This window comes from Salmo trutta, chromosome 27 (genome assembly GCF_901001165.1).
Source record: "Salmo trutta chromosome 27, fSalTru1.1, whole genome shotgun sequence".
Lineage (NCBI taxonomy): Eukaryota > Metazoa > Chordata > Actinopteri > Salmoniformes > Salmonidae > Salmo > Salmo trutta.
Window position 1 is genome coordinate 35,382,300 of NC_042983.1, and position 27,571 is coordinate 35,409,870.

Genomic DNA, 27,571 nt, shown 5'->3' on the forward strand with positions numbered 1-27,571 from the left:
CACAAAGCGAGGTCCATACAGAAATGGTTTATCGATCGGTGTGGAAGAACTAGACTGGCCTTCACAGAGCCCTAACCTCAACCCCATCGAACACCTCTGGGTTGAATTGGAACATCGACTGAGAGCCAGGTATAATCGCCCAATCTTATTAATGCTCTTATGGTTTATGGAAGCAAGTCCCTGCAGAAATGTTCCAACATCTAGTTGAAAGCCTTCCTGGAGGCTTTTCTAGCGGCAAAGGCAGGACAAACTACATATTATTAATGCCCATGAGATGTTCGACGAGCAGGTGTCCACATACTTGTGGTCATGTAGTGCATTTAATCATGGCTGCAGCTGAATGTTCAGGCGAGTGTTCAGAAACGTCTAACGAAATTAATTAGGCTACAATATGTTGAAATATTAAGAAGTAAAGAAAATAACGCTATCCGTGCACTTATTATCCATTATGACGTTTGCAGATATTTTTCGAGTCAGCAAGATTAGGACACCAGGAAATAAAATATCACATTACGAGATTCGCTTATGCAAAGTCAGTTCTTTGCCCGCGTGGTCAGACATCGGTCAGTCCCCACCGCGAGAGCAAAAAGATGGCTAATACTGTGGATGAGGACGAGCAACAACCATCTGCTGCTGAATGTAAGATCATCAGAGTTACTGTGAAAACACCAAATGAAAATGAGGAAATCGCCATTCCAGAGAACAGCTCCATCAAACAGGTCAGTGCGGTCATTGGAACTGTCATAGTTGCTTCTTGTGTGGAATGCATTTATTTGGTCAAGTCACGGTGTCTTATCGGAACATGGTCTAAACCACACATGTGGCAACTGTCAAGTATTTCTAATTCGTTTTTCTATTTCTAATTTTGACAGTACTAGACCTATGTGATGTTTTGGATTTTAACACCTACGTGTTTTCATGGATGTAAACTTTTATATGCCGCCACAGTGGTCCTGTCCCCACCGAGGTGCACCCACACACAGTTGGACTGATGCAATCAGCTTATTTGTGAATGATGCCATGTTGTTTGTGCCTACGTTACATTTTTCTTATTATGCTGTCTTCATGGCGATGACATTTTCTTTACTGTTGTTGGCCAAATGTGACTCCCAATGTCTGATATAGCCTACAGTAAAATGAGTTCTCTCTCTGTCTGCTACTTGGCAGGGATGAGTTCATGTTTCTGCCTGCCTGCCTTCTGCCTGTCTCTGTAGTTTAAGGAGCAGATAGCCCAGCGGTTCCAGGCACAAACAGAGCAGCTGGTGCTCATCTTCGCTGGGAAGATCCTCAAAGATGCAGATCTGCTGAGTCACCAAGGCATCCACAACGGACTGACCGTCCACCTGGTCATCAAGACCCAGAGCAGGTACACACGCACACATTTCACACACTATGCGTGTGAGTAAGTAAGAAAATATGAAAGCATTAAAGTTGTCCCCAAAATTGGATTGATGGACTATAACTGTCCATTTCCCTTTCTGTTGAAGGCCTCCGGAGTTGTGTGCCTCTCCTTCCAACAGCACTGCCTCAGAACAGGCCCAACCAGAAGGCCCTACCTCTGTCCCTGGACCCCCTCCTGTAGAACCTACCTCTGTCCCTCGACCCTCTCCTGTTTCTTCAGCCACCCCTACCCTCAGCCTTGGTAAGACCAGCTGTATCCCTCCATCAACAACACATCCACCACACTGACCCTCAACACGGGGACTCCTCAGGGGTGCGTGCTTAGCACCCTCCTGTATTCCCTATTCACCCACAACTGTGTGGCCGCGCACGACTCTTAACACCATCATTAAGTTTGCAGACGACACGACGGTGGTATGCCTGATCACTGACGATGATGAGACAGGCTATAGAAGAGGAGGTCAGTAACCTGGCAGTGTGGTGCCAGAACAGCAACCTCTACCTCAACGTCAGCAACACAAAGGAGCTGATCGTGGACTACAGGAAACGGAGGACCGAGCACACCCCCATTCACATTGATGGGGCTATAGTGGAACAGGTTGAGAGCTTCAAGCTCCTCGGTGTCCACATCACTAAGGATCTATCATGGTCCACACACACCAACACAGTCGTGAAGACGGCACGACAATGCCCTTTCACCCTCAGCTGAAAAATATCTAGTCAAATGGCTACCCAGACTATTCACATTGCCCCCCTCTCCACACCACTGCCACTCTCTGTTGTCATCTATGCATAGTCACTTTAATGAACTCTACCTAGATGTGGAGTCCCTCAACTAACTGGTGCCCCCGCACATTGACTCTACCGGCACCCCCCTCTATATATTTTATTCGGCGCATGTGACTAATAACATTTGATTTAGTAATATGTACATATCTACCTCAAATCTGTTGTACATGGTCTTGGTACTGGTCTCCGTGTATACAGACAAGTTATCATTACTCATTGTGTATTTATTGTATACAGCCAAGTTATCATTACTCATTGTGTATTTATTGTATACAGACAAGTTATCATTACTCATTGTGTATTTATTGTATACAGACATGTTATCATTACTCATTGTGTATTTATTGTATACAGACAAGTTATCATTACTCATTGTGTATTTATTGTATACAGACAAGTTATCATTACTCATTGTGTATTTATTGTATACAGACATGTTATCATTACTCATTGTGTATTTATTGTATACAGACAAGTTATCATTACGTGTTTTACTTTTCTATTCTTTCTCTCTGCGTTGTTGGGAAGGGCCGTAAGCATTTCACTGTCAGTCTACACCTGTTGTTTGCGAAGCACTTGACAACATGTTTTTATTTGGTGTGTGTGTGTGTGTGTGGAGATGGATGAGTTGGTAGCCAAATGTTTCTGATGGGTATTTGCTACCTCAACATTAAGCTTTGTCCAACAGGGTAGGTTTGGTAAAGCAATGAAACTGAGTAGGAAAAATATATATCTCGCCCTCTGTCTATATCCTGTAGGTCTAGGCAGTCCAGGGACAGCTGCTGCGGGGCCTGGTCTCGCTGAGCTGCAGAGGCAGCTGATGTCCAACCCTGAGCTGCTGGCCCAGATTATGGACAGTCCCTTGGTCCAGGGCATGCTGTCCAACCCAGACATGATGAGACAGCTCATCATGGCCAACCCCCAGATGCAGCAGCTGCTGCAGCACAACCCCAACATCACCCACCTGTTCAACAACCCTGATGTCATGAGACAGGTAGGCGTGTGTGTGTGTTGCGGTTACCTTTGTGTCTGTGTTGTTATTCCTTTCGAACCTCTCTCTTCCCTCTGTCATTGTTCTCCTCTCCTTGTCCTTCAGACCCTGGAGATAGCACGGAACCCGACCATGATGCAGGAGATGTTGCGCAACCAGGAAAGGGCACTAAGCAACAATGCCGTCCGCAGGATGTACACTGATGCTCAGGGACCCATGCTGAATGCTGCTGCTCAGGAACAGGTAGGTACACACACACAGCTCCTGATGGAACTTTAAAATGTAATGTTAACACTTAATGCCAATCATTGACCAGGACAAATAAAGGTAAATGAACTAACTAGTTTAGCTGGACTGTAACCCACTCTGTCTTGCTTAGATTGCAGGAAACCCTTTTGCTTCTCTGATGACATCAGGGGAAACCCAGTCACCCCGGGTGGAAAATGGAGACCCCCTCACCAACCCCTGGGTTCCCCCTGCTTCCACAGACACCGCCACACCCATCACTACCCCCACCCAGTCCAGCAACGGCCCTCAGACCACCCTGCACAACCTAGGTCCCGCCATGGGAGGTAGAACATTTTAACAGTGGTACAAACACACTCACATTTATGCTCACACATCGGTCAATGGAATAGAATGTTATATATTTTTAAACTGGTTGAATGGCTAGTCTTACCATGTAGGGACCTGCAAATTACCGCATGTGAGAAATTACACATAAACAAAAAATTCCTTGCCTGTAACCAAATTAATTAGAATTTTGAATAATTTAGTCTAGGCCATTTTTATTTTCTTTGAAGATGAAAAATTGCAATTTCAGTTTATTTTTTTGATTGGTCTTGTGCAGTTGTAAATCAAACATACGTTTTTTTCAATTTCAACGTATTTTTTAAGAAATGATGAATCGTGCAAGGGTGCCGATATACTTGACCGAATCTGTGGGCTTACACATTCATTAATAAGCTCCCCTGTACCCCCAATGATTATTGTGTGGATATAGCAGGTATGTTCAATAGTCCGGGCATGCAGAGTCTTCTGCAGCAGATCACGGAGAACCCCACGCTGATGCACAACATGCTGTCAGCCCCCTACATGAGGAGCCTACTCGACAGCCTGAGCCAGAACCCTGACCTAGCAGCACAGGTACACACACACACACACACACACACACACATACTCAAACACACACACACTTCTAATGTCCCTGAATGTTTTAGATGATGCTGAACAACCCACTGTTTTCTGGGAACCCTCAACTGCAGCAGCAAATGAGACAACAACTCCCAATGTTCCTCCAACAGGTTAGTGACCTTAAAACACCAAGTGGTGCTGGGATGACTATACAGTAAGCTGTGATTGGTCCTCTGACCGCTGTTAGTCTCTCTGATTGGTGTTTCCTCAGATGCAGAACCCTGAGATGCTGTCGGCCATGTCCAACCCCAGGGCCATGCAGGCCCTGCTGCAGATCCAACAGGGACTGCAGACCCTTGCCACTGAGGCACCTGGATTCATACCAGGGTATGTACAGCAGTTCTCCATACCTCCACATGCACTTAGTCAGAACATCCATATATCAACATACACCTTCAGTTTTCATCTCAAAGACCTCCACCTACAGTACCTCTTTAAGCGACCGATATTTTGTACTCCACCCACATAGTTCCTATAGCAACGTAGTGTTGAGCTGTGGTTGGCTGACGCCATGATGCCTGTTGTTCCTATAGCAACGTAGTGTTGAGCTGTGGTCGGCTGACGCCATGATGCCTGTCGTTCCTATAGCAACGTAGTGTTGAGCTGTGGTCGGCTGACACCATGATGCCTGTTGTTCCTATAGCAACGTAGTGTTGAGCTGTGGTTGGCTGACGCCATGATGCCTGTTGTTCCTATAGCAACGTAGTGTTGAGCTGTGGTCGGCTGACACCATGATGCCTGTTGTTCCTATAGCAACGTAGTGTTGAGCTGTGGTCGGCTGACACCATGATGCCTGTCGTTCCTATAGCAACGTAGTGTTGAGCTGTGGTCGGCTGATGCCATGATGCCTGTTGTTCCTGTAGGGTTGGACTGGGAGGCGCCGGCTCAGATCTTAACCCTGCCCCTGGATTGTCATCAGACCCCGCCCCTAGTGACCTCAGCAGTGGGTCCCAGGTAGTCACGGAAACGGGTCAGCGGCAACAACAACAGTTTGTGCGTCAGATGCTAGACGCTCTCGCTAGCACCAATCAGCAGGTTAGTCCCAGAATTGATCTGCATTATTCTCCCAAAACCTGACCCTGTTTTACTTCAAGCCTCTCAAAGTGGTGTGTATGACCCAATCCTCAATCAACCTTTAAGCCCTATGTCCTATCATGCATTTAGGGGTTAATTTGGGATTGGACCTATGCTGTGTCAGCATGGTGGGGAGGAGAGCATTAAACACATGACCATCATCCCAAGTGGAAGACAAAGTACTGTACCTTTTGTGTGTAGGCTCAGACTGAAGAGCTGCCTTTCCAGCAGCAGGTGGAGCAGCTGACGACCATGGGCTTCCTCAACCCAGAGGCCAACCTGCAGGCCCTCATCGCTACCGGGGGAGACGTCAACGCTGCCGTAGAACGACTGCTGGACTCGCCACCCTTGTAATGCACATACAATTAACAAATTCACGTGCGCACACTCACTTGTACAATCATGCAGTTGTACAATCAGATGCTTGCACATTCTTCACTCACAGAGAACTAGTGAAACATGCACTCCTGAATGCCATTTATATTGTATATGTAAGCTGCTGAACTGTGAAGTGCAGGCCTGTCTGTGCTGTATGTTCTGAATGGCCTTAGTTGGTTCAGGCTCTAATCTGGATCATGCTAACTTCTGCCACATTCCTTTATGCACTAAGAGAGTCCCATCCTAAGAGAATCCCATTCTAAGAGTCCTATCCAAGGCTCTAAGAGTGAATATGCTGCTAGTCTCGCATCAACATGTATTTCCCTGCTGCTACCAAGGCCTTAAACCCAAATCAGGATGCTAATATAACCCAAGGGTTCCCTACTGGTGACCCTTGAGAGCATGTGTATAGCAGTCTTAGGTGTGTGTGTGTGTGTGTGTGTGTGTGTGTGTGTGTGTGTGTGTGTATGTGTGTAATGTGAACAGACTGCATTCATAATGCACTAAATGCTATGTGTTCTTTTTACCACTTCATTATGGTATAGACTAGGGGAGGCCAGTTTTGCCACTTCATTATGGTATAGACTAGGGGAGGCCAGTTTTACCACTTCATTATGGTATAGACTAGGGGAGGCCAGTTTTGCCACTTCATTATGGTATAGACTAGGGGAGGCCAGTTTTGCCACTTCATTATGGTATAGACTAGGGGAGGCCAGTTTTGCCACTTCATTATGGTATAGACTAGGGGAGGCCAGTTTTACCACTTCATTATGGTATAGACTAGGGGAGGCCAGTTTTACCACTTCATTATGGTATAGACTAGGGGAGGCCAGTTTTACCACTTCATTATGGTATAGACTAGGGGAGGCCAGTTTTACCTCTTCATTCTGGTATAGACTAGGAGAGGCCAGTTTTGCCGCTTCATTATGGTATAGACTAGGAGAGGCCAGTTTTACCTCTTCATTATGGTATAGACTAGGAGAGGCCAGTTTTGCCGCTTCATTATGGTATAGACTAGGGGAGGCCAGTTTTGCTGCTTCATTATGGTATAGACTAGGGGAGGCCAGTTTTGCTGCTTGATTATGGTATAGACTAGGGGAGGCCAGTTTTGCTGCTTCATTATGGTATAGACTAGGGGAGGCCAGTTTTGCTGCTTCATTATGGTATAGACTAGGGGAGGCCAGTTTTGCTGCTTCATTATGGTATAGACTAGGGGAGGCCAGTTTTGCTGCTTGATTATGGTATAGACTAGGGGAGGCCAGTTTTACCGCTTCATTATGGTATAGACTAGGGGAGGCCAGTTTTACCTCTTCATTCTGGTATAGACTAGGAGAGGCCAGTTTTGCCGCTTCATTATGGTATAGACTAGGGGAGGCCAGTTTTACCTCTTCATTATGGTATAGACTAGGAGAGGCCAGTTTTGCCGCTTCATTATGGTATAGACTAGGGGAGGCCAGTTTTGCTGCTTCATTATGGTATAGACTAGGGGAGGCCAGTTTTGCTGCTTGATTATGGTATAGACTAGGGGAGGCCAGTTTTGCTGCTTCATTATGGTATAGACTAGGGGAGGCCAGTTTTGCTGCTTCATTATGGTATAGACTAGGGGAGGCCAGTTTTGCTGCTTCATTATGGTATAGACTAGGGGAGGCCAGTTTTGCTGCTTCATTATGGTATAGACTAGGGGAGGCCAGTTTTGCTGCTTGATTATGGTATAGACTAGGGGAGGCCAGTTTTGCTGCTTCATTATGGTATAGACTAGGGGAGGCCAGTTTTGCTGCTTCATTATGGTATAGACTAGGGGAGGCCAGTTTTGCTGCTTCATTATGGTATAGACTAGGGGAGGCCAGTTTTGCCGCTTCATTATGGTATAGACTAGGGGAGGCGAGTTTTACCTCTTCATTATGGTATAGACTAGGGGGGGCCAGTTTTACCACTTCATTATGGTATAGACTAGGGGAGGCCAGTTTTACCTCTTCATTATGGTATAGACTAGGGGAGGCCAGTTTTTCCACTTCATTATGGTATAGACTAGGGGAGGCCAGTTTTGCCGCTTCATTATGGTATAGACTAGGGGAGGCCAGTTTTACCACTTCATTATGGTATAGACTAGGGGAGGCCAGTTTTACCACTTCATTATGGTATAGACTAGGGGAGGCCAGTTTTGCCACTTCATTATGGTATAGACTAGGGGAGGCCAGAGTTGCCGCTTCATTATGGTATAGACTAGGGGAGGCCAGTTTTGCCGCTTCATTATGGTATAGACTAGGGGAGGCCAGTTTTGCCGCTTCATTATGGTATAGACTAGGGGAGGCCAGAGGGAGGTGCTCCTGTTGGAAGTGGGCTGTTACATGGAGCCGGCCTTTGCTGACAAGTTTCTTCAATAGCAGCCCCTCGTATCACGCTTGCACAGCCTTGGATATGAGTGCAAGCTTGTAGCACTGATATTGATGTAGCAGTGATGTTCAATCAAGAATAAGTACGCCTGTGGCTTTAGATTTATTCCCATTTGATAATACAATGACTCACTATGTAGCTCTGTGCATTTTATTAACTCTCACAGAATGTACTTTTGACTTGCGTGTTGTTTCATGGTTATTATAGGTTGTTGTTTTATTGTCTAATGTTCAAACCCTCATAGTATGTTCTTTATGCTCCTACGATTAGGCTTATATGTGGAGGATGAAGTGTTTTTTTCCCCTTTTCTTTCTAAACCCCAAGTTTCATATTTTTCATGTCTTTAATGTATTCATTGTACAATTTAATATATTAGTGTGACAAAAACAATGTGCTCTGTCCACCACTGGAGGGCACTGTTGACTCAACTCTTCTGCCTCAAGAGAAAATATACAATTCAGGAGCCATTGAAGTACTACTGCACATGCAAAAAACGGGAGCAGGAATGGAATCTTAATAATATACCTGAATGGATAGAGTAGAATCTTTAGTGCTCAGCGAAGCAATTACTGAAGTCACGTTCTTAGCACATTGCTAGTACGGTGATGATACCAACTGCCTTGGAAAAGTGTAGCCTTCATATTTTTGGTTTTAGCATTTAATTTGTATTCATTCTCCTGTGTGCTGGTTAATAAAGTGAAAGGGAAAAAAACAAGATTGCTTTGTGTGTATTAGTCTTTGTCAATGTGTACACAAACTGCAAAGCCATGGTCATTCTTGATGTACACATGCAGTGGCGATTTTAGCATGTACATCTTGGTGGGGTAAAAACAATTAAGTGCATGCCAGCAAAGCCACAACACAACACTAAACAATACATTAATTGCACTATAATGGTGACAAACGGTGCCCACAAACTGTTAGGGCCTACATAAAGCTGTCCCAACAGCAGAGTCCCAACACCTTACCACTGCTTTACCTGGCTATCAGCGGGGCCTTGTCTGGCAGCGAAACAGTTCATTCAGCCTCATTTACTGCCTTTAAAAAAACCGATATGGCTGACTTACGTTAACAAATGTGGTTTCTAATGACAATTGAGATGTACAAACTATGGCATAAGGGGACAACAAACAGATAAGAAGCAAGCCGTAATTTTGATTCAAGACATTAATGAGCGAGCTAGGACGGACGTAGTCCCTGGCATATTACATAATTTATGCAGCAACATACAATACATTTTTGGACTCACCTTGTGCTGTGCTCACTTGAACAAGAAGGTGCGGCGGACCTTAGTGGGCAAATTTTGTCATCAAAGTGGTATTCTCTGGATTTATTGTGCTTTCAAAACAACTGGGAACTCGGGGGGGGGGAAACAAGGTTGAATCATGATGACGTCATTGATCTTCAGGTTTTAGCTCTAGAAAGAGGCCGGATTTACAATTCCAGAGTTGGATGACCGTTCAAAACGTATTTTCCCAGTCGGAGCTTGTTTATTCCCGATTTCCCAGTTGTCTTGACCTCACTCAAGTCAAGTTTTCGCAGTTCCGAGTTAACAGTTGTTTTGGGCGCGGCACAAATCATGCTTAATTGACAGCATGGCCAATGTTGAAAGTTTATCATTTTAAATCTGTGTAGTTTATCATTTTAAATCTGTGTAGTTTATCATTTTAAATCTGTGTAGTCTGGGACTACACAGCCAATGTCACTGATTCCTTCCAAACCACTCATTGTTGAATTTGCGATTTCCAACTTGTTGTGTAATGTTTATGGCCGATGAGCACCGATACGTTTTATCTATAATTTCTCTTCATTATTTCTCTTCATATGACAAGGATTAAAAAGGATTTCCCAGCTAAGATTTTGAAAGTATGATGTTGACATGATCAGTCCAATCAAAGTTACTGTACATATGTGATTTGACGTCATCGTATATGTGGCCAATGAGCTTGAGCCTTCTTGAATGGGCACTTCTAATGTAACTCTAAGGCAGCACCCAAGGGGCTAGAATTTTCGATGTCTTCTCTTAGACTTGGCGGTGACGTAGTGTCCCCATGAGTGACACAGCACTGAGCCAATCAAGGCGCAACGCTCCGTATTTTCTGCTGGCTTTCCCCACCACTACAGAAAGCACTGAGCTATTCAAAAATATTTGCAAAACATGTGGGGCTCAAAACGTGAATAGATTTGCTTATTTTTTGGTTCCTCGTAAATACACCCCAGTAATGGATGTTATAGTCAAGGTCTTCTCCACTAGGGTTCCCCAAAGTTGGTCCTGGGGCCACCCCTGGGTGCACGTTTTGGTTTTTCCCTTCGCACTACACAGCTGATTCAAACAACCGACTCATCATCAAGCTGTGATTATTTGAATCCGCTGTGTAGTGCCAGGGCAAAACCAAAACGTGCACCCGGGGAGGGGGGGCCCCAGGACCGATATTGGGAAACCCTCTTCTTCACCACTGCCTTGTAGCACATCTAGATGTCCAGCAGATGGAACTATATATCTGATCTTGAGTTGCAGTGATGTGCATTGCAACTTTTCATTTGGAATTGATCTTACATGGTGAGAAATTGTCATCCAATGGGTTTTGAGAAGGAAGAAAGGAGAGAGGATGTGAGCAATCAAGGAAACAAAATTGAGATTCTAGCATGGTCTTACAATGTTTTGAGGTTTGTATACTGAAAAGGGTATAGATACTGTAAGTGTAGAAACACTGGTGTGTGTATATGTGGACGTGCTTAACTATACTTGTTGGGAACACAAGAGTAAACTAACAAACATTTGACCAACTGGGGACATTTTGTTAATCCCCACAAGGTCAAATACTATTTCTAGGGGGTTTAGGGTTACGGTTAGAATTAGTGTTAGGGGTTTAGAGTACGGGTTAGGAGCTAGGGTTAAGGTTAAGGTTAGGTTTTTGGGTTAAGGTACGGGTTAGGAGCTAGGGTTAAGGTTAGGTTTTTGGGTTAAGGTACGGGTTAGGAGCTAGGGTTAAGGTTAGGTTTTTGGGTTAAGGTACGGGTTAGGAGCTAGGGTTAAGGTTAGGTTTTTGGGTTAAGGTACGGGTTAGGAGCTAGGGTTAAGGTTAGGTTTTTGGGTTAAGGTACGGGTTAGGGAAAATAAGATTTTGAATGGGACTGAATTGTGTGTCGCCACAAGGTTAGTTGTACAAGACTGTGTGATATGAGAGGGGTGGTGGGGAGTTTACAAGGATTAGAGGCTCCTGAAATACCCTTGTTGGGGGTGGGAGGTGAATCATTCCCCTGAAACAGCTCTATGATTCTGTGGGGTCTTCCCAAGAAGCCCCTAACCCCTCTTTGATGCTATGGGCGATAGATTTCTAATTTAGGGTTCTAATGGGGCTAACCCCCCATACATGACATTTGGCAGACAGGCATCGTTACAACATAGTGTGTAGGTCTGTGTCCCCATTTAAGAATGCCTATACTGTATTGACCAAGAACCACTTGGAGGAAAGACGTCCAGGCAGAAATTACTGAGAGCTTCCTCAACTGGTGTGACCTGGAAAAACTTGCCCTGAACCGAGTGAGATCGAGGACATTCGTCAACGGCCTATGCTCCTTTAAGGAGCTATGGGCATAAATCAAGTAAGTCATACTGTATTGTAATACTATTTAAGATTTTATTTAACCTTTATTTAACTAGGCAAGTCAGTTATGAACAAATTCTTATTTCCAATGACGGCCTACCTCGGCCAAACCCGGACGACGCTGGGCCAATTGTGCACCGGCCTATGGGACTCCCAATCACGGCCGGTTGTGATACAGCCTGGATCCGAACCAGGGACTGTAGTGACGCCTCCTGCACTGAGATGCAGTGCCTTAGATCGCTGCACCACTCGGGAGTGCCTCAGGAGTGGCACTACTAATGCAATGTTTTCAAACATTTCCCTCAACTCAGCTAGGTTTCTTAGACCCAAGCCTATTGGATTAAAAAACACATTCAATAGAGATTCTGCATCTAGCATGTGTCATATAATCAGAAACGGATTTATTGTGATTTGTAAAATAAAAGAATATAAAAGTCTGACATGTGTAATTGTTTTGTAGCACACAGTGCAGTCCACTATGTTATCTTTGATTTGAGAGTCCATGATCATGATCTCTGGTTATGAAAGTTGGCGGAGATGCTCCTGTATCTCCCTGCAGATGTCATCAGTGCTCCTCCGAATATCAAGCAGCAACGCGTTCTCCTCTTCTGCCGGTGGCTCCAGAACATCAAACTGAGAGCGCAGGAGACCAGGCTGCATGAAATGTCCCCTCCGGGCCACCATCCTTGCATGGATCAGATCATATGTCCCGTACAGGAAGAGGAACCAGACGCCGGGCAGGCTGCACATGTGCAGGCCTGCTGTGTCCGAGCTGTAGGTCAGGGCCTCGGAGCCAAACAGCAGAACCTGCCTGTAAAGTCGCCTCAGAGCTGAACACACCATGATGGCATCGCCCCCTGAAGACCTCTCCCTGTTGAAGACAGACCCACAACTTCCAACATTATGAGATAATGACGACAAACCAGAAGTGCCCATACGGAAACAAAATTGCAGTCAGAGTGCCGTATAACTGCTGTATGCTGCAGTATAACTGCAGTTAGAGTGCAGTATAACTGTAGTATATTGCAAATACTGCGTACAAAATAGCATTTTTTTACTGCAGTATTTTGCAGTTCAACTGCAGTACAACTGCAGTTCAACTGAAGTTATTCTGCAATTACTGCGTCAAAAGTACCACAGTCGAATGCAGTTACTGCAGTTTCAAAATGGCAATCTTCTTTTGTAAGGGTGGAATTTGCTGTGCAAAAGTCTGTATCATGATACACATTGTACATCTAACAACAATGTTATACAAACATTTAAGAACACTTAAAACATGTATAAAACAGTGATTACATGTGACTGGGGAGAGTTTTCATCAGATGGGTTAAAATGGACAATCTCCATGTTGAAAACAACTAGCGGGATCAGGAAGGAGTGTGTGACTCACTGGGAAAGTGAGAAGGCGGATTACTAGGAGAATCTGAGTCCGGAAGGGGAGCAGATCTCTTTGAAGTCGTCACACAGATTTTAAGTGAGAGCTGTCACTTTCATCCCTCTCTCACTCCCTCTCTCCCTCCCTCTGTGCTTTATAACTCCCTCTCCCCATCTTCATCTTATTTTAAGAATGCATTTCTGATCTGGTGTTTTTTCTCGCACTCTTTCCGTCCAGCTCTATCATATCAGCCTTTGCGATAGATTTGAGACTGTTCCATAAAAGAAAGAGATTGTGACTAACTGTTCCACTATGTGTATTTGCATATATAATAGGTGGTTATACATGTATAATGATGTGTACGTAGCCTATAATTACCTTTGAATGACATCATGCAGTTTCAGCAGCCAAGGCAGTCTGTCCTGATGAATTAGAAAAATCAGACACAGATGAGTCACAGGATTGTTTTCAGATCAAAATACTGAAACAGAATCAGAGTCCTGTGTTGTGATTTCCAGCCAACATAACAAGCCAGCTCTATCTCTAGTGGTCTCCCCATATCCCTGTCACTGACTGTCTCTGTCTCTCTCTACAGGGGGCATTGGCTCTGAGTATCAGCCAACAGGGCTACATAAGAGCCTTAGTGAACTCACTCATGCACAACATATTTACTTTCGACATCATAAATGATGGAACTTGATGAAAGAGCTCCCTTTGAGACTAAGTGAAGGACGACACTAAGTGAAGGTTGAGTTATTCAAACACTGCGTAGAATAATCAGAGGCGTGATGATAGCCTAACAGAAGTGATGTGAGTGATTTAGTCACCTGGTCAGTCAGAGGCTCCCCGCGAGCCATTTTCTCAACATTTTCCCGCGGGTGAAAGTCATCTCCCTCGTGCAGCGGCCACCCGAGCTGAGAACAGAGACACAGGTGAGTGGAGTGCCAAACCAGACCTGGGTTCAAATACATGATTATTTAAGTATTTGTATTTTAAATACTTATTTTCTGTGTATTTTAGCTAGTATTTTCAAATACACTGGCCAAATCAACTACCGCTACTTATATTTGAAGTATCTGAATGTCTACTTGTGAAACCAAATACTCAAAGACTTGTTTTACTATTGTAAAACCAAATACACAAAAATACTAATATAAAAATACTCACAAACCAAATACTCAAATACTTTTTCCCAAATACATTTCAAATACCCCTAAATACCCTGCCCTAAAAATTTTACAAAAAGGCAAATGTTTATATACAATTCAAAGTAGGCCTGTTTTCAATAACTAAAGTATTTAGGCATTTGGAGAAAGTGTGTATATTTCTATTTTCAAATACACAGCCCAAAACAACTACTTCAAATATAAGTAGTTGTAAATATATGCAAATACTTCCAAATACATTACAATATTCAACTACTTGTATTTTCAATCAATCTTTGTTTAATTTATTTGTTCGAAATGTACTTAATAGCAATTGAAATACAGTAACCTAAATAGTATTTGAACCCTGGTCAGAAGAGACACAAGTGGGCGGAGTGCGCTGAATCCCAGGTCAAAGTTTGAGAGCACCGTTCAATGTCTACCTTGTGTGACAGGTAGGCCCCTAGTGTTGTCCTGTGTGGGAGAGAAAAAACATTACGGCTCGGACAGTAGCTACAGTGAGGCTAAACAGGCCAATATTACGATTCTCATAAACCGATAATACACATAACCTAAATAGACTGATTTCACTGCTATGATGCGCGGTTCCGCAGGGAAATAGTACATCCATACATAGGCCAGTCTAGGATATTCCAGAATGCGGCTCACTGTTGAGCGGATGTGAATGCGATATCTAGTAGTGCTTCCCAAACGATAAACTAAAACAGGGACACCTACTTTCCGCAGCCAGACACTCCCATTATAACATATATCATTTCGCTGGGTGTCAGTATGGCCTGATGCCCAGGCGAAGCCCAGACGCTCCAACGTAGATCATGAACAGGAAAACAGCTCTGCAGGTTGTTTTGGTATGGAGCGTAATGACGCAATACACGTCTTGCCTGCCCCTTCATTTTAAAGCGACAGTACACGTTTCAAAACCAAATTGGACGCGGCGCATCATATGGCACAAATACATTAAATTAGTTTTCATTTTTTATGTGAATGACGAAAGAGATGAAATCGTTTGAAATCAATGTCCAATATGGATGGACATGAAAATAGATCCAGTAGTCGTAATGTCGTGGGACAGGATCAAGTCCGTATGGATGGTCCAAGTTTAGCTACATGAGAGTATTGTTTCGATATAACCATTGCTGAACCATGTGGTTATTGGCGCACCCCAGAGACCTATAGCCTAAGCAGTGGTGTGGTAACCATGCCATGGGTCACCTGAGGCGTCAGCCATGTTCATCGCAGCTGTGAATGATTCTAACACCATGCCAATTGTTATGTGCCAACTATAGGCTTAATCATTAGAGATTATTCTCATAAATATACTAGGCCTGTTACACCTCCTGTGAGTGATCTCATGGTGCACTTGTTTGATTATTTACTGGACAAAACTGTACCCAAAAGTGGCATATCGCGAAAGAGCGAATTGACAGAGGAGCGCGCATCTTGTTGCTGACATCAGAGAGAGAGAGAGAGAGAGAGAAGGCAGACCGGTCCCTTATTGCTGGCGACAGATGCAGCCTCTCCCACCTCGCCAGTCTCTTGCATCCATTCCTACGCTGAACGCGTCACTGCCAGTAAAAGCGTTTGTTTGATATGTGGAGCAGGCAAATCAGGGCAGAAGAATGAAAATGCTTCGGTTTCGTAGTCCAAGCCTCCGCTCTCTGGATCAAGAGATCCAGGTCACGATTCGGTTACTGGATGACTCGGAGATCTCGTGCTGCATCCAGGTAAAGGGCGACCATGCTCGCGCAGCCAGCATGCAATGATCTTTATTGTGATTGTTACGAACCGTGACATAATTGCGTCGGATGTTGACTTTCATGATCACATTATCGGGGTAAGATCATAGGCTATTTTTATTAATTCACTGGCTACATTAGAACATCTGGCTGTTTGTGGTTTCAAGTCGCATATTTTAGTATAGGTGACAAAACACTGGTTAGCCGTTATTTATCCTCACAAGGATTAATCTCCCCCCTCCAACGTTAGTAGTCTAGTCTTATTTAGCTGATAGCTACTCTAGCAACACAATAACGTACACTAACATTACACAATTTACACTACAATTGATCAGAAAATGTGTGACATATCTAAATAATAAATATATATATCGGCGTAGACCTATTATTATTACTGTTGCGTAATAATAATAACAACCACTACCCAGTAGTGAATTTCTCATATTGATTGCATAAATCAACTCTGTGAATGTATTCATTAAAAAGCGTCAAAGACAGTGAACACCGGTTTCCCAAAGGGGGGACAGGTGTTTATAGTTATCTGTCATTAAACTGTTGATGTTTGACCAGACTCACAACCATAACGCTGACCATGTCAAACTAAGAGTCTCTGTGTTGATGTACATCTACCCAATCAATGATTTACAACCACTCTTAAATGCTGTGTGTGTGTGTGTGTGTGTGTGTGTGTGTGTGTGTAAGAGAGAAACAGAGAGAGAGAGAAAAAGTGTGTGTGTGTGTGTGTGTGTGTGTGTGTGTGTGTGTGTGTGTGTGTGTGTGTGTGTGTGAGGAGAGAGAGAGAGATTGTGTGTGAGAGAGAGAGAGAGAGAGAAGGTGTGTGTGTGTGAGGAGAGAGAGAGAGATTGTGTGTGTGAGAGAGAGAGAGAGAGAGAGAGAAGGTGTGTGTGTGTGCCTGTGTCAGTGAGTGCACGGTTAGGAGGAAATGTCTGTGTTGTAGCTAAATGCATTTTTCAGTCGTTGTGTCTTAATGGGTTTCTGTTCCAGGGTGAATTCTTCTGCATATTTCATGAACTTCCGCCGAGTTCGTTCTGCTCCGACAACATTCTTTTTAATGTTAGAAGGCTTCTTCTCTGTTCTTTCTTCATATGTAGGTCATCAGAAGCCACAGATGTAAGACACAGGCTGAAAATGTCATGGTGTGAGTGGGGGTTGGTTTCTGGAGCATTGCTGTGGAGTTGTGTTCCTCGGACAGATGTCACATTTGGAGTGACGTTCAAAACCGTGCTAGAGATGCCTTCACAACAGTACTTAGTGTAGGAAGTTACGATGTGAGAGGGAGAAATGTAATTCATTGCTTAATTTGAGCCAATAGCTTACTACTACAGTTTAAGCATAATTCTTATTGGTTGCCATGTAGTCCCACCCTCGATTGACAGCTCTCACAAGACGCTAAATTGATTTTTTTTTTTATGCTGAGTGTGTTTTCCAGTGCTGGTGTGGATTAGATTGGATGTGTTGAGTGTGTGGTGTTGAGCCTGGGGGTAAATGTGTCTACTGTAGCTCACTGCTCTCGTGTTCAGTCTAAATGTAAAACCGAACCTGCTGAGGGAGACAAGCCCAAACAATCAATATTCCCTGACCTCCATCCTCCCTCCCCCCAATCCACGTCTCCCTCACCTTCTCCTCTCCTCTTTCACCCACTGTCTACTGTCAAGTGGCAGTTCCATCCTAGCCCTTATGAAGAGATGACCAAAAGTCCTCGGTCGTCATGCGTTTGAAAGTAGTTTTGTGTTCTACTGTTATGGCTGGGGATTTTTTGGCATGCACCAAAAAACTAAGACATTTTTATGAAAAGCAAATGTTTGGCCAAAGATACATGGTTGGACATGTAAGGAATTGCGGAAGCCCTTCAAAATGGAAATTGCCAGCATTTTGATTCTCTCTTTCTCTCTCTTTCTCACTCTCTCGCTCTCTTTCTCTCTCTTTCACCCTCTCTCTCTCTCTCGCTCTCTTTCTCTCTCTCGCTCTCTCGCTCGCTCTCTCCCCTCTCTCTGTCTTCTCAGACAGCCCATGTATAATTAAGGATGATCATTGTCCTTCATGAGGCCAACATTAGTCAGGTGTCACTGATACCCGGCACTGTGTGTGTGTGTGTGTGTGTCTTCATAGTATTGGGATATCAGACCAGATGAGAGCCTTTTATAGCCTCCTCCGGATGAGTGTATTTCCGTCCATTATAAAGTCACCTTATCGATACATTACCGATGCATTTCTATTTAAGAATCTGTAAACAGATAGGAGCAATCATCGTATTTCAAAGGTCTGTGAGGAAAGGAGGGAGGGAGGTGTGTGTGCGTGTGTGTGCGTGTGTGTTTGAGGCAGTGCTGGTGTTTCAGTTAGTAGGCATTCTTTAGCGTGGGTTTAAAAATAGCATCGTTTTCTATTCTTGTCTTCCACGGCGCACCTTTGATGTCTTTCCGAAGATGACTAAAGAAGAAAGAGATCAATCCTCCAGACTTCACCAAGTAATGGGGAGAATCAGACAGGAGCCAGTAGACAAGTAATAGAGGAGGATGAGGGAACTGAGAGAAATATGAAGAGAGGAGGAGAGTAATGGGGAGGTGACTCAGAGAGGTAACCAGGTGGTTAGATCTTTAATGAATACTCAGAGAGGTAACCAGGTGGTTAGATGTTGAATGAAGACTCAGAGAAGAAGCCAGGTGGTTGGATGTTGAATGAAGACTCAGAGAGGTAACCAGGTGGTTAGATCTTTAATGAAGACTCAGAGAGGTAACCAGGTGGTTAGATGTTGAATGAAGACTCAGAGAAGAAGCCAGGTGGTTGGATGTTGAATGAAGACTCAGAGAGGTAACCAGGTGGTTAGATCTTTAATGAAGACTCAGAGAGGTAACCAGGTGGTTAGATGTTGAATGAAGACTCAGAGAGGTAACCAGGTGGTTAGATCTTTAATGAAGACTCAGAGAGGTAACCAGGTGGTTAGATGTTGAATGAAGACTCAGAGAGGTAACCAGGTGGTTAGATCTTTAATGAAGACTCAGAGAGGTAACCAGGTAGTTGGATCTTTAATGAAGATTCAGAGAAGAAGCCAGGTGGTTAGATGTTGAATGAAGACTCAGAGAAGAAGCCAGGTGGTTGGATGTTGAATGAAGACTCAGAGAAGTAGCCAGGTGGTTGGATGTTGAATGAAGACTCAGCGAAGTAGCCAGGTGGTTGGATGTTGAATGAAGACTCAGCGAAGTAGCCAGGTGGTTGGATGTTGAATGAAGACTCAGCGAAGTAGCCAGGTGGTTGGATGTTGAATGAAGACTCAGAGAGGTAACCAGGTGGTTGGATGTTGAATGAAGACTCAGAGAGGTAACCAGGTGGTTGGATCTTTAATGAAGACTCAGCGAAGTATCCAGGTGGTTGGATGTTGAATGAAGATTGAATCCAGAGATTGTGATAGTGTAACAATAGCAGTCATATGGTTTACACTGATGTAATAGATGTTACTGTCCATTTGTATGTTATTCATAATTACTAATGAGGGGGGGTTGTCAACCAAGCAGCATGACAGAAATATGATGGCAAGTTTTCGAACTACCGGTAGTTTCTCTGAGAAGATAAATAAAGCGATCTGTGCATTTGAACAACAGCATAAATACACCTATTTCACTTTTGCATGTCAAAAAATGAATGACCACTGCTGCACATACGGCCACTGTTTTGAACAGATTAGAACGAGCAGCCAGCTCACGAAAGAACTAGTACAACAGGGAGAACGCAACAAGCATGCAGATGCAATAAGTGAAAAAAGTGTATCTAACTTATCCTGTTATGGACAGACGTTCCGCCAGCGGGACCCCGTTCCGCCAGCGGGACCCCGTTCCGCCAGCGGGACCCCTAGCCAACAGCCAATGGAATAGCACGGCGCGAAATACAAAACAACTAAAATAACATAATTCAATTTTCTCAAACAATCAACTATTTTACACACTTCTCGTTAATCCAACCACATTGTCCGATTTCAAAAAGGCTTTACGGCGAAAGCATAACATTAGATTATGTTAGGACATCAACTTGACAAGAAAAACCACACAGCCATTTTCCAAGCAAGGAGAGGCATCACAAAAACCAGAAATACAGCAAAAATTAATCACTAACCTTTGACGATCTTCATCAGATGACACTCCCAGGACTCAATGTTACACAATACATGTATGTTTTGCTCGATAAAGTTCATATTTATATCAAAAAAAAACATTTTACATTGGCGTGTGATGTTCAGAAAATGTATTGCCTCCAAAACTTCCGGTGAATGAGCACATCAATTTACAAAAATACTCATCATAAACGTTGATAAACTTTACAACAGTTATTGAAAGAATTATAGATGCACTTCTCCTTAATGCAACCGTTGTGTCAGATTTCAAAATAGCTTTACGGCGAAAGCACATTGTTCAATATTCTGAGTACAGAGCTCAGCCATCAAAGCAAGCTATACAGTTACCCGCCAAGTTCTGGAGTCAACTAAACTCAGAAGTAGTATTATAAATCTTCACTTACCTTTGCTGATCTTCGTCGGAATGCACTACCCGGACTCCCACTTCCACAAGAAATGTTTGTTTTGTGCGATAAACTCCATATTTATGTCAAAATACCTCCTTTTGTTCACGCGTTCAGATCACTATCCAAAGGCAATATGCGCGAGCGCAAAACCAGATATGAAAAGTCAAAAAGTTCCATTACCGCTCGTAGAAACATGTGAAATGATGTTTACAATCAATCCTTAGGGTCTTTTTAACATAAATATTCGATAATATTCCAACGGACAATAGCGTATTCATTACAGAGGAAAAAGAAGGAACGGCGCGCCTGTGTGCCGCGCAGGAAACAACTCCTTGTCCTCAGGCAGTCCACTGATTGAATGGTCTCTTATTCTCTCCCCAGTAACAGTAGAAGCATGAAACAAGGTTCTAAAGACTGTTGACATCTAGTGGAAGCCTTAGGAAGTGCAACATGACCCCACAGACACTAGTTTGGATAGGGATTCAATTGAAAAACTACAACCCTCAGATTTCCCACTTCCTGGTTGGATTTCACAGACATCATTCAAACAGTTTTAGAAACTTCAGAGTGTTTTCTATCCAAATCTACTAATAATATGCAAATATTTGACTCTGGGCCCGAGTAGCAGGCAGTTAGTTTACTCTGGGTACGCTTTTCATCCAAACATGAAAATACTGCCCCCTATCCCTAACAGGTTGTCACAAAGCATGATATGCTAACCAGTTAACTTCATTCTGAAATAACTTTATTTTTGAGTTAGTCAGACTTTAGTTTAGATATACTTGATATTGGTATGGGAGCTAACTAGTGGGCAAGCTACCAGCTAGCTATAGCTGCTTATCAAAGGTAGATAACTGGTTAATTTTACCAAACAATTTCTCAATGTTTCTCAAAATTACTGTAGCTGGTTGATTCGTTTTGATCATGCTTTGTGATACACCAGGTTTTATGCTGTTTTAGTCCACACAGCATGTCGTCCTGTCACCCACAGTAGAACATGATGAACACCGGATCAGCGATGAGAAGGTTCTAGCTAGTGTATCCCTCTGACCTTCGACTCTTGTTCCGGTTTATCAGGTCCCAGGCTACCATGGCTGTTATCATGATTAAGTTCATTACAATTTGCTTTTTGCTTTAGCGCCATCTGTACCTGATAGAGCAGATCTAGTCTCTTGCCTAGTTAAATAAAAGTTACATTTAAAAATATATTTAAAAAATCTAGTCTCCTGTGTGGGAGTAAGCCGTCTGGAACGAGAGACTCATTGAGAGGGAGACTAGAGCAGACACAGACGTTCTGACTGGACACACATTTGAGCCCCCCAAGATGGTCCATTTACTTTGTCCTATAAAATTGTATGCTATGGAATCCTGCTATTTCATTGAGGCAGTTCCCCCTCATAGCAAATAGCTGGCAAAATAATCCAACTAATGTTCTCACGGCCTATGCCCGCGGCGCTGCTGCTGCTGCTAGCAGAGTTACTGAGGGGCAGAATAGTAACTGAGCAGCTTGTTTTTAACATTATATTTTAGAAATAGGAAAATGTACACACTTACCACACTTTTATGAGCATTTAAAACACATATCTATGAATTTTACCATATATTCAGTACCAGTCAAAAGTAGTAAAAATAAAGAAAAACCCTTGAATGAGTAGGTGTGTCCTAACTTTTGACTGGTACTGTATATCAAAAAATCACAAGTGGGGCGCTGCCCCTAAATCCCTAATGGGCAGGCTGCCGCTGACACACATACACACACACACACACACACACACACACACGTTCTGAGATGTTCCCTGGAACACTTATGGGGCTTTCAGCCCAATTAGCCTCTGTCTCTTTCGTAATGGACACCCATTCACCAACAGGGCATCAGTGGCAGGAAACGTGTGTGTGTGTGTGTGTGTGTGTGTGTGTGTGTGTGTGTGTGTGTGTGTGTGTGTGTGTGTGTGTGTGTGTGAAAAACCCACCTTAATCTTAAAGCTTTATTGTATCTAAATTCAGAAATTTTCTCTGATTCCATGTTTTTGTTTTTGGCTCAATATAGCCACAACAGCAATGTTATGAAATACATATTATAATACATATTATAATGCATGATATTGTATATAAACACAAATAATCAAGCTGAAGGTCACCAGATCAATTTGTTAAACCTGGGTCTGACCTTATATGTGGCCACTGATCCTTTATCCTTCCCATTGGACTACAAGTCTGTATATACAGTATTATGAACTGGGTGGTTCGAGCCCTGAATGTTGATTGGCTGAGGACATCCAGCCAACTTGACACAACTGTGGGAAGCACTTGAGTCAATATGGGCCAGCATCCCTGTGGAACGGTTCTGACACCTTGTAGAGTCCATGCCCCAACTCATTTAAGATGTTCTGAGAGGTGGGGGGGTGTATCTAATAGTTGGTATACTCAGTGTATATACACAGATGTTTGGATGTGTGTGTGGCAGTGTGTGTGACCCCTCTTCTCTCATATACTGTAAACATCCCTATAGCATGGAGTCAGAAGTGCTAGATGTTAGATAAATGATTAAAGTGACGGCAACAAACACACACATACATACACACACAGGATCTGAGTGGCTACAGAACTGTCCGGGACCGTTGCAGGTGGGAGGAGAGGACGTGAGTGTGTGAGCGTGTGTGTATATGTGTGAGAAAGAGAGAGCGAGAAAGTGTGCGTGTGTTATGGACGTCATGCTGCTTGCTTAGCGAGTACCACTTCTACTCAATTCGGCTCATACCTGGCTGCAAACTCGGGACCTCTGCTTTGCTAACACACGTGACAGCCCTTCCTGATAACTTTCCAACTGGCTGAGCAACCAAAAAGGATCCAATTGGATGGCTCCATCTGCAGAATTTCAAGCTAACTGTGGAGTGAGCTTACGGTACGTTCTGAACTCTGTTACACGTGAGTAGCAATTCCAGGGCTTGTTTTCCTTCTCCTCTCCCCACCACCACCACCACCACCCTCCCCCTTCCTCTCCCCACCACCACCACCACCACCCTCCCCCTTCCTCTCCCCACCACCACCACCACCCTCCCCCTTCCTCTCCCCACCACCACCCCCCTCCCCCTTCCTCTCCCCACCACCACCACCACCCCCCTCCCCCTTCCTCTCCCCACCACCACCACCACCCTCCCCCTTCCTCTCCCCACCACCCCCACCCTCCCTTTCCTCTCCCCACCACCACCACCCTCCCCTTCCTCTCCCCACCACCACCACCCTCCCTTTCCTCTCCCCACCACCACCACCCTCCCTTTCCTCTCCCCACCACCCTCCCTTTCCTCTCCCCACCACCACCACCACCACCCTCCCTTTCCTCTCCCCACCACCCTCCCTTTCCTCTCCCCACCACCACCACCACCACCCTCCCTTTCCTCTCCCCACCACCCTCCCTTTCCTCTCCCCACCACCACCACCCCCACCCTCCCTTTCCTCTCCCCACCACCACCACCCTCCCCTTCCTCTCCCCACCACCACCACCCTCCCTTTCCTCTCCCCACCACCACCACCCTCCCTTTCCTCTCCCCACCACCCTCCCTTTCCTCTCCCCACCACCACCACCACCACCACCACCCTCCCTTTCCTCTCCCCACCACCCTCCCTTTCCTCTCCCCACCACCACCACCACCACTCCCCCTTCCTCTCCCCACCACCCCCACCCTCCCCTTCCTCTCCCCACCACCCCCACCCTCCCTTTCCTCTCCCCACCACCACCACCCTCCCCTTCCTCTCCCCACCACCACCACCCTCCCTTTCCTCTCCCCACCACCACCACCCTCCCTTTCCTCTCCCCACCACCACCACCCTCCCTTTCCTCTCCCCACCACCACCACCCTCCCTTTCCTCTCCCCACCACCACCACCCTCCCTTTCCTCTCCCCACCACCACCACCCTCCCTTTCCTCTTCCCACCACCACCACCCTCCTCAACCACACCTTTGTTTCATCATAAAACTGGAGAGCAACATCTGTCCAGTGAAGTCCACAAAACAAATTGAATGTAACAAACAGCTACATAAACTACAGCATGGTCAAGAAAGGTAATGTTTCCAACATTTTCAGAACTATTGATTGTGTGTGTGCGTGGGTGCAAGTAGGAATAAGTAGAAAAAAACATGTTGGCTCACCCTTGTCGTGTTTTTACTATCCTTAAATGTGACTAAATTGTATGACCAGCTATTTTATCAAATCGATTACCTAACGTTTAATTGATTACGTGATTGAATTAAACCATGCAACAATTAAACCATTAATAACCTGGGGCACCACGGAAGCATTCATTTATATAGAGCGGTTATCTCCCGAATCCACTCTCTTTAAGAGCTGAAGATCTTTTATACAAGGATGTAAACTAGTCACCTTTCAGCGAAATTTGCCGTTTTGAATCCAAAATAGGTGACCTACGTGATTCGTGTAGATCCGAAGTGAAAAGTTTGGATGGGGGGGGCTTTGGATGACTACTGGCTGTATGCGAACTAGTGATACGCGTTTGGGGCTATACTGTCTTTATTCACGGCTCAGCCAATCGTTCACATAACAGAATGCAGCACGCAACTGAAAAGAGAAGAGATTGGCTAGTTACAACATCAGCGCTCGCTCTTGAAAGACAGCAGGAGAGTTGAAAGGCAGTTTACCAGTTAACTTACAGCAGTAAGTCCCATGAACAATAACTAAGAGGTAGGTGAGAAGCCTGACCATGGAGACGGGGGTGAGAAGGTGATGAAGTGTACTTCATGAGCTGTAACCGAAAAACAACTGTCATTTGGAAAGTTTGAAGTGAGGGAGAAAGTGGTGGAACAAGTATTGTTAGCATTGTTAAGTATCTTGCTAGCGGGATCGAATGATCCGTTTGCTAGCCAGAGAAACTTTACTGATCAAATAATTGAGTTCATGGTGTGAAAATGATCTGGTTAATAAAGTCAGACAGTACAACATCAGATGAGCTAACGTTAGTAACCTAACCAATTCGCTATTATTTTAACTGGTAACCTGATACGACTCCTTGCCGTTCCTCAAGTTATAACGTGTTAGTTGCTTACTGGACCCTGGCAACCTGTGTGACATTGTCACGTCCTGACCAGTATAGAGGATTATTTGTTATTGTAGTTTGGTCAGGACGTGGCAGAGGGTAGTTAGTTTATGTATTCCGGGGTTTTGGGTTTCTTTTCTATGTTTGTGTTTCTATGGGTTTTCTATCTGTTCTGTTTCTATGTTAGTTAATTGGGGTATGGACTCTCAATTGAAGGCAGGTGTTTTCTAGTTGCCTTTGATTGGGAGTCCTATATATTAGGGTGTGTTTGGTCTTGTTGTTTGTGGGTAGTTGTTTTAGCACTGCTATACGTGTGTAGCCTGCTATACTGTTCCTGTCGGTCGTTGTTTTCTTGTTTTGTTCGTGGTGTTCACATTATAATAAATTATGATGAGCACGCAATCCGCTGCATATTGGTCCACTTTTTCCGACAGCGATTTCAACATATCTTCTGACGAAGAGGAACGTGACAGAACTACCCACCTTAAAAGGACCAAGCAGCGGAGGAAATCTGGTGAGGACCGGGGAACACGGCTGGTAAGGGAGCCCGAGCGGCAGCCCCAAGAATTTTTTTTGGGGGGGCACAAGGGTAGTTTGGCTGGGCGAGGATGGAGCCCCAGGCCAGCTCCCCGTACCCTTTTTGGGCAGAGACCTACTGGACAGGTCCCGTGCTTTGGGGTGATGTGTGCTGTGGCGAGGCCGGGTATTTTCAGGCCGGTACGCGCAGTATCAGCGCCCCGCATGTGCCAGGGGAAAGTGGGCATCCAGCCAGTAGGGGTGATGCCAGTCCTGCGCTCGAGACCGCCAGTGCGCCTCTACGGTCCAGTGTTTCCCGCTACACGCACTAGCCTTGAGGTGCGTGTCTCCAGGCTGGCACATCCAGTACCAGCCCCACGCATCAGGCTTCTAGTGCGTAAGCCCAGCCTCGCCAGTCTGGAGCCGCCAGAGCCGCCCGCCAGTCTGGAGCCGCCCGCCAGTCTGTAGCCGCCAGAGCCGCCCGCCAGTCTGTAGCCGCCAGAGCCGCCCGCCAGTCTGGAGCCGCCAGAGCCGCCCGCCAGTCTGGAGCCGCCAGAGCCGCCCGCCAGCCGGGCGCAGTCAGGGTCGCCCACCAGTCCTCCGACGCGGCCAGGGGCGCCACCTAAGTGGGCGACGCCGAGGGTGGAGCGGAGTCCACGTCCCGCACCTGAGCCGCCTCCAATATAGATGGGTTGGGGAGGGGGGGTGTAGCACAGGTGCCGTCGTTGACGGCAGCCACCCTCCCTTCCCTCCCTTTAGTTTAGGGGGATTTTCTGTTTGTTTTGGGGGATTACTGGGTTTTGTGTAAGGTGCATCCGGGGTCTGCACCTTTGGGGGGGGGTACTGTCACGTCCTGACCAGTATAGAGGATTATTTGTTATTGTAGTTTGGTCAGGATGTGGCAGAGGGTAGTTAGTTTATGTGTTTTGGGGTTCTTTTCTATGTTTGTGTTTCTATGGGTTTTCTATCTGTTCTGTTTCTATGTTAGTTAATTGGGGTATGGACTCTCAATTGAAGGCAGGTGTTTTCTAGTTGCCTGTGATTGGGAGTCCTATATATTAGGGTGTGTTTGGTCTTGTTGTTTGTGGGTAGTTGTTTTAGCACTGCTATACGTGTGTAGCCTGCTATACTGTTCCTGTCGGTCGTTGTTTTCTTGTTTTGTTCGTGGTGTTCACATTAGAATAAATTATGATGAGCACGCAATCCGCTGCATATTGGTCCACTTTTTCCAACAGCGATTTCAACATATCTTCTGACGAAGAGGAACGTGACAGACATGTTAATTAGCTAACGAACAAACTACCATCTGTGAACTAATGTTTTCCCTTTACAGTAGTATGTGGTTAATTTTCAGAATGAGAGAATTAGGT

General features: G+C 44.9%; 3 protein-coding genes across 8 annotated transcripts in view; 2 read left to right on the forward strand and 1 right to left on the reverse strand.

Annotated features, from left to right (window-relative positions):
* The first annotated feature begins 61 nt into the window (after nucleotides 1-61).
* LOC115164948 (ubiquilin-1) lies at nucleotides 62-5,822 on the forward strand. Of its 4 annotated transcripts, XM_029717888.1 has the most exons (12): nucleotides 62-129; nucleotides 462-719; nucleotides 1,215-1,366; nucleotides 1,488-1,642; nucleotides 2,949-3,184; nucleotides 3,287-3,424; nucleotides 3,561-3,753; nucleotides 4,185-4,327; nucleotides 4,402-4,485; nucleotides 4,587-4,702; nucleotides 5,239-5,410; nucleotides 5,651-5,822. In XM_029717888.1, the coding sequence occupies exons 2-12, from the start codon at nucleotides 591-593 to the stop codon at nucleotides 5,801-5,803; spliced, it is 1,671 nt and encodes a 556-aa protein (XP_029573748.1). In that variant the 5' UTR covers nucleotides 62-129; nucleotides 462-590; the 3' UTR covers nucleotides 5,804-5,822. The 4 variants fall into 4 exon arrangements, with proteins under 4 accessions (XP_029573748.1, XP_029573750.1, XP_029573749.1 ...); XM_029717890.1 differs by lacking the exon at nucleotides 62-129 and having other exon boundaries at nucleotides 301-719; nucleotides 5,681-5,822; XM_029717889.1 differs by lacking the exon at nucleotides 62-129 and having other exon boundaries at nucleotides 301-719; nucleotides 4,188-4,327.
* A 6,379-nt stretch (nucleotides 5,823-12,201) lies between these two features.
* On the reverse strand, nucleotides 12,202-15,229 carry LOC115164949 (probable gluconokinase). Its single transcript, XM_029717891.1, has 5 exons — nucleotides 15,088-15,229; nucleotides 14,793-14,823; nucleotides 14,032-14,118; nucleotides 13,583-13,626; nucleotides 12,202-12,700 (listed from the first exon to the last, which is right to left on the reverse strand). Exons 1-5 carry the CDS (start codon nucleotides 15,123-15,125, stop codon nucleotides 12,349-12,351), a joined length of 552 nt encoding a protein of 183 aa, XP_029573751.1. The 5' UTR covers nucleotides 15,126-15,229; the 3' UTR covers nucleotides 12,202-12,348.
* A 525-nt stretch (nucleotides 15,230-15,754) lies between these two features.
* Nucleotides 15,755-27,571, forward strand: part of frmd3 (FERM domain containing 3) — a 73,433-nt gene continuing 61,616 nt past the window's right edge. For all 3 annotated transcript variants that reach the window (XM_029717892.1, XM_029717893.1, XM_029717895.1), the window contains exon 1: nucleotides 15,755-16,094. In XM_029717892.1, coding sequence (XP_029573752.1) covers nucleotides 15,990-16,094 — 105 coding nt within the window. In that variant the 5' untranslated portion in view covers nucleotides 15,755-15,989. The remainder of the gene's footprint in view (nucleotides 16,095-27,571) is intronic.

Excerpts from the sequence above, each read along its gene's own strand:
- LOC115164949 (XM_029717891.1), bottom strand. The coding sequence starts at position 15,125 with ATGATATATGTTATAATGGGAGTGTCTGGCTGCGGAAA. Across the intron at positions 14,119-14,792 it reads GGGCCTACCTGTCACACAAG|CTCGGGTGGCCGCTGCACGA; the intron begins GTAGACATTGAA and ends CTCTGTTCTCAG. Across the intron at positions 12,701-13,582 it reads CTGCATGATGTCATTCAAAG|GGAGAGGTCTTCAGGGGGCG; the intron begins GTAATTATAGGC and ends TGTCTTCAACAG.
- LOC115164948 (XM_029717888.1), top strand. The coding sequence starts at position 591 with ATGGCTAATACTGTGGATGAGGACGAGCAACAACCATCTGCTGCTGAA. Across the intron at positions 3,425-3,560 it reads ATGCTGCTGCTCAGGAACAG|ATTGCAGGAAACCCTTTTGC; the intron begins GTAGGTACACAC and ends TGTCTTGCTTAG. Across the intron at positions 4,703-5,238 it reads GCACCTGGATTCATACCAGG|GGTTGGACTGGGAGGCGCCG; the intron begins GTATGTACAGCA and ends TTGTTCCTGTAG.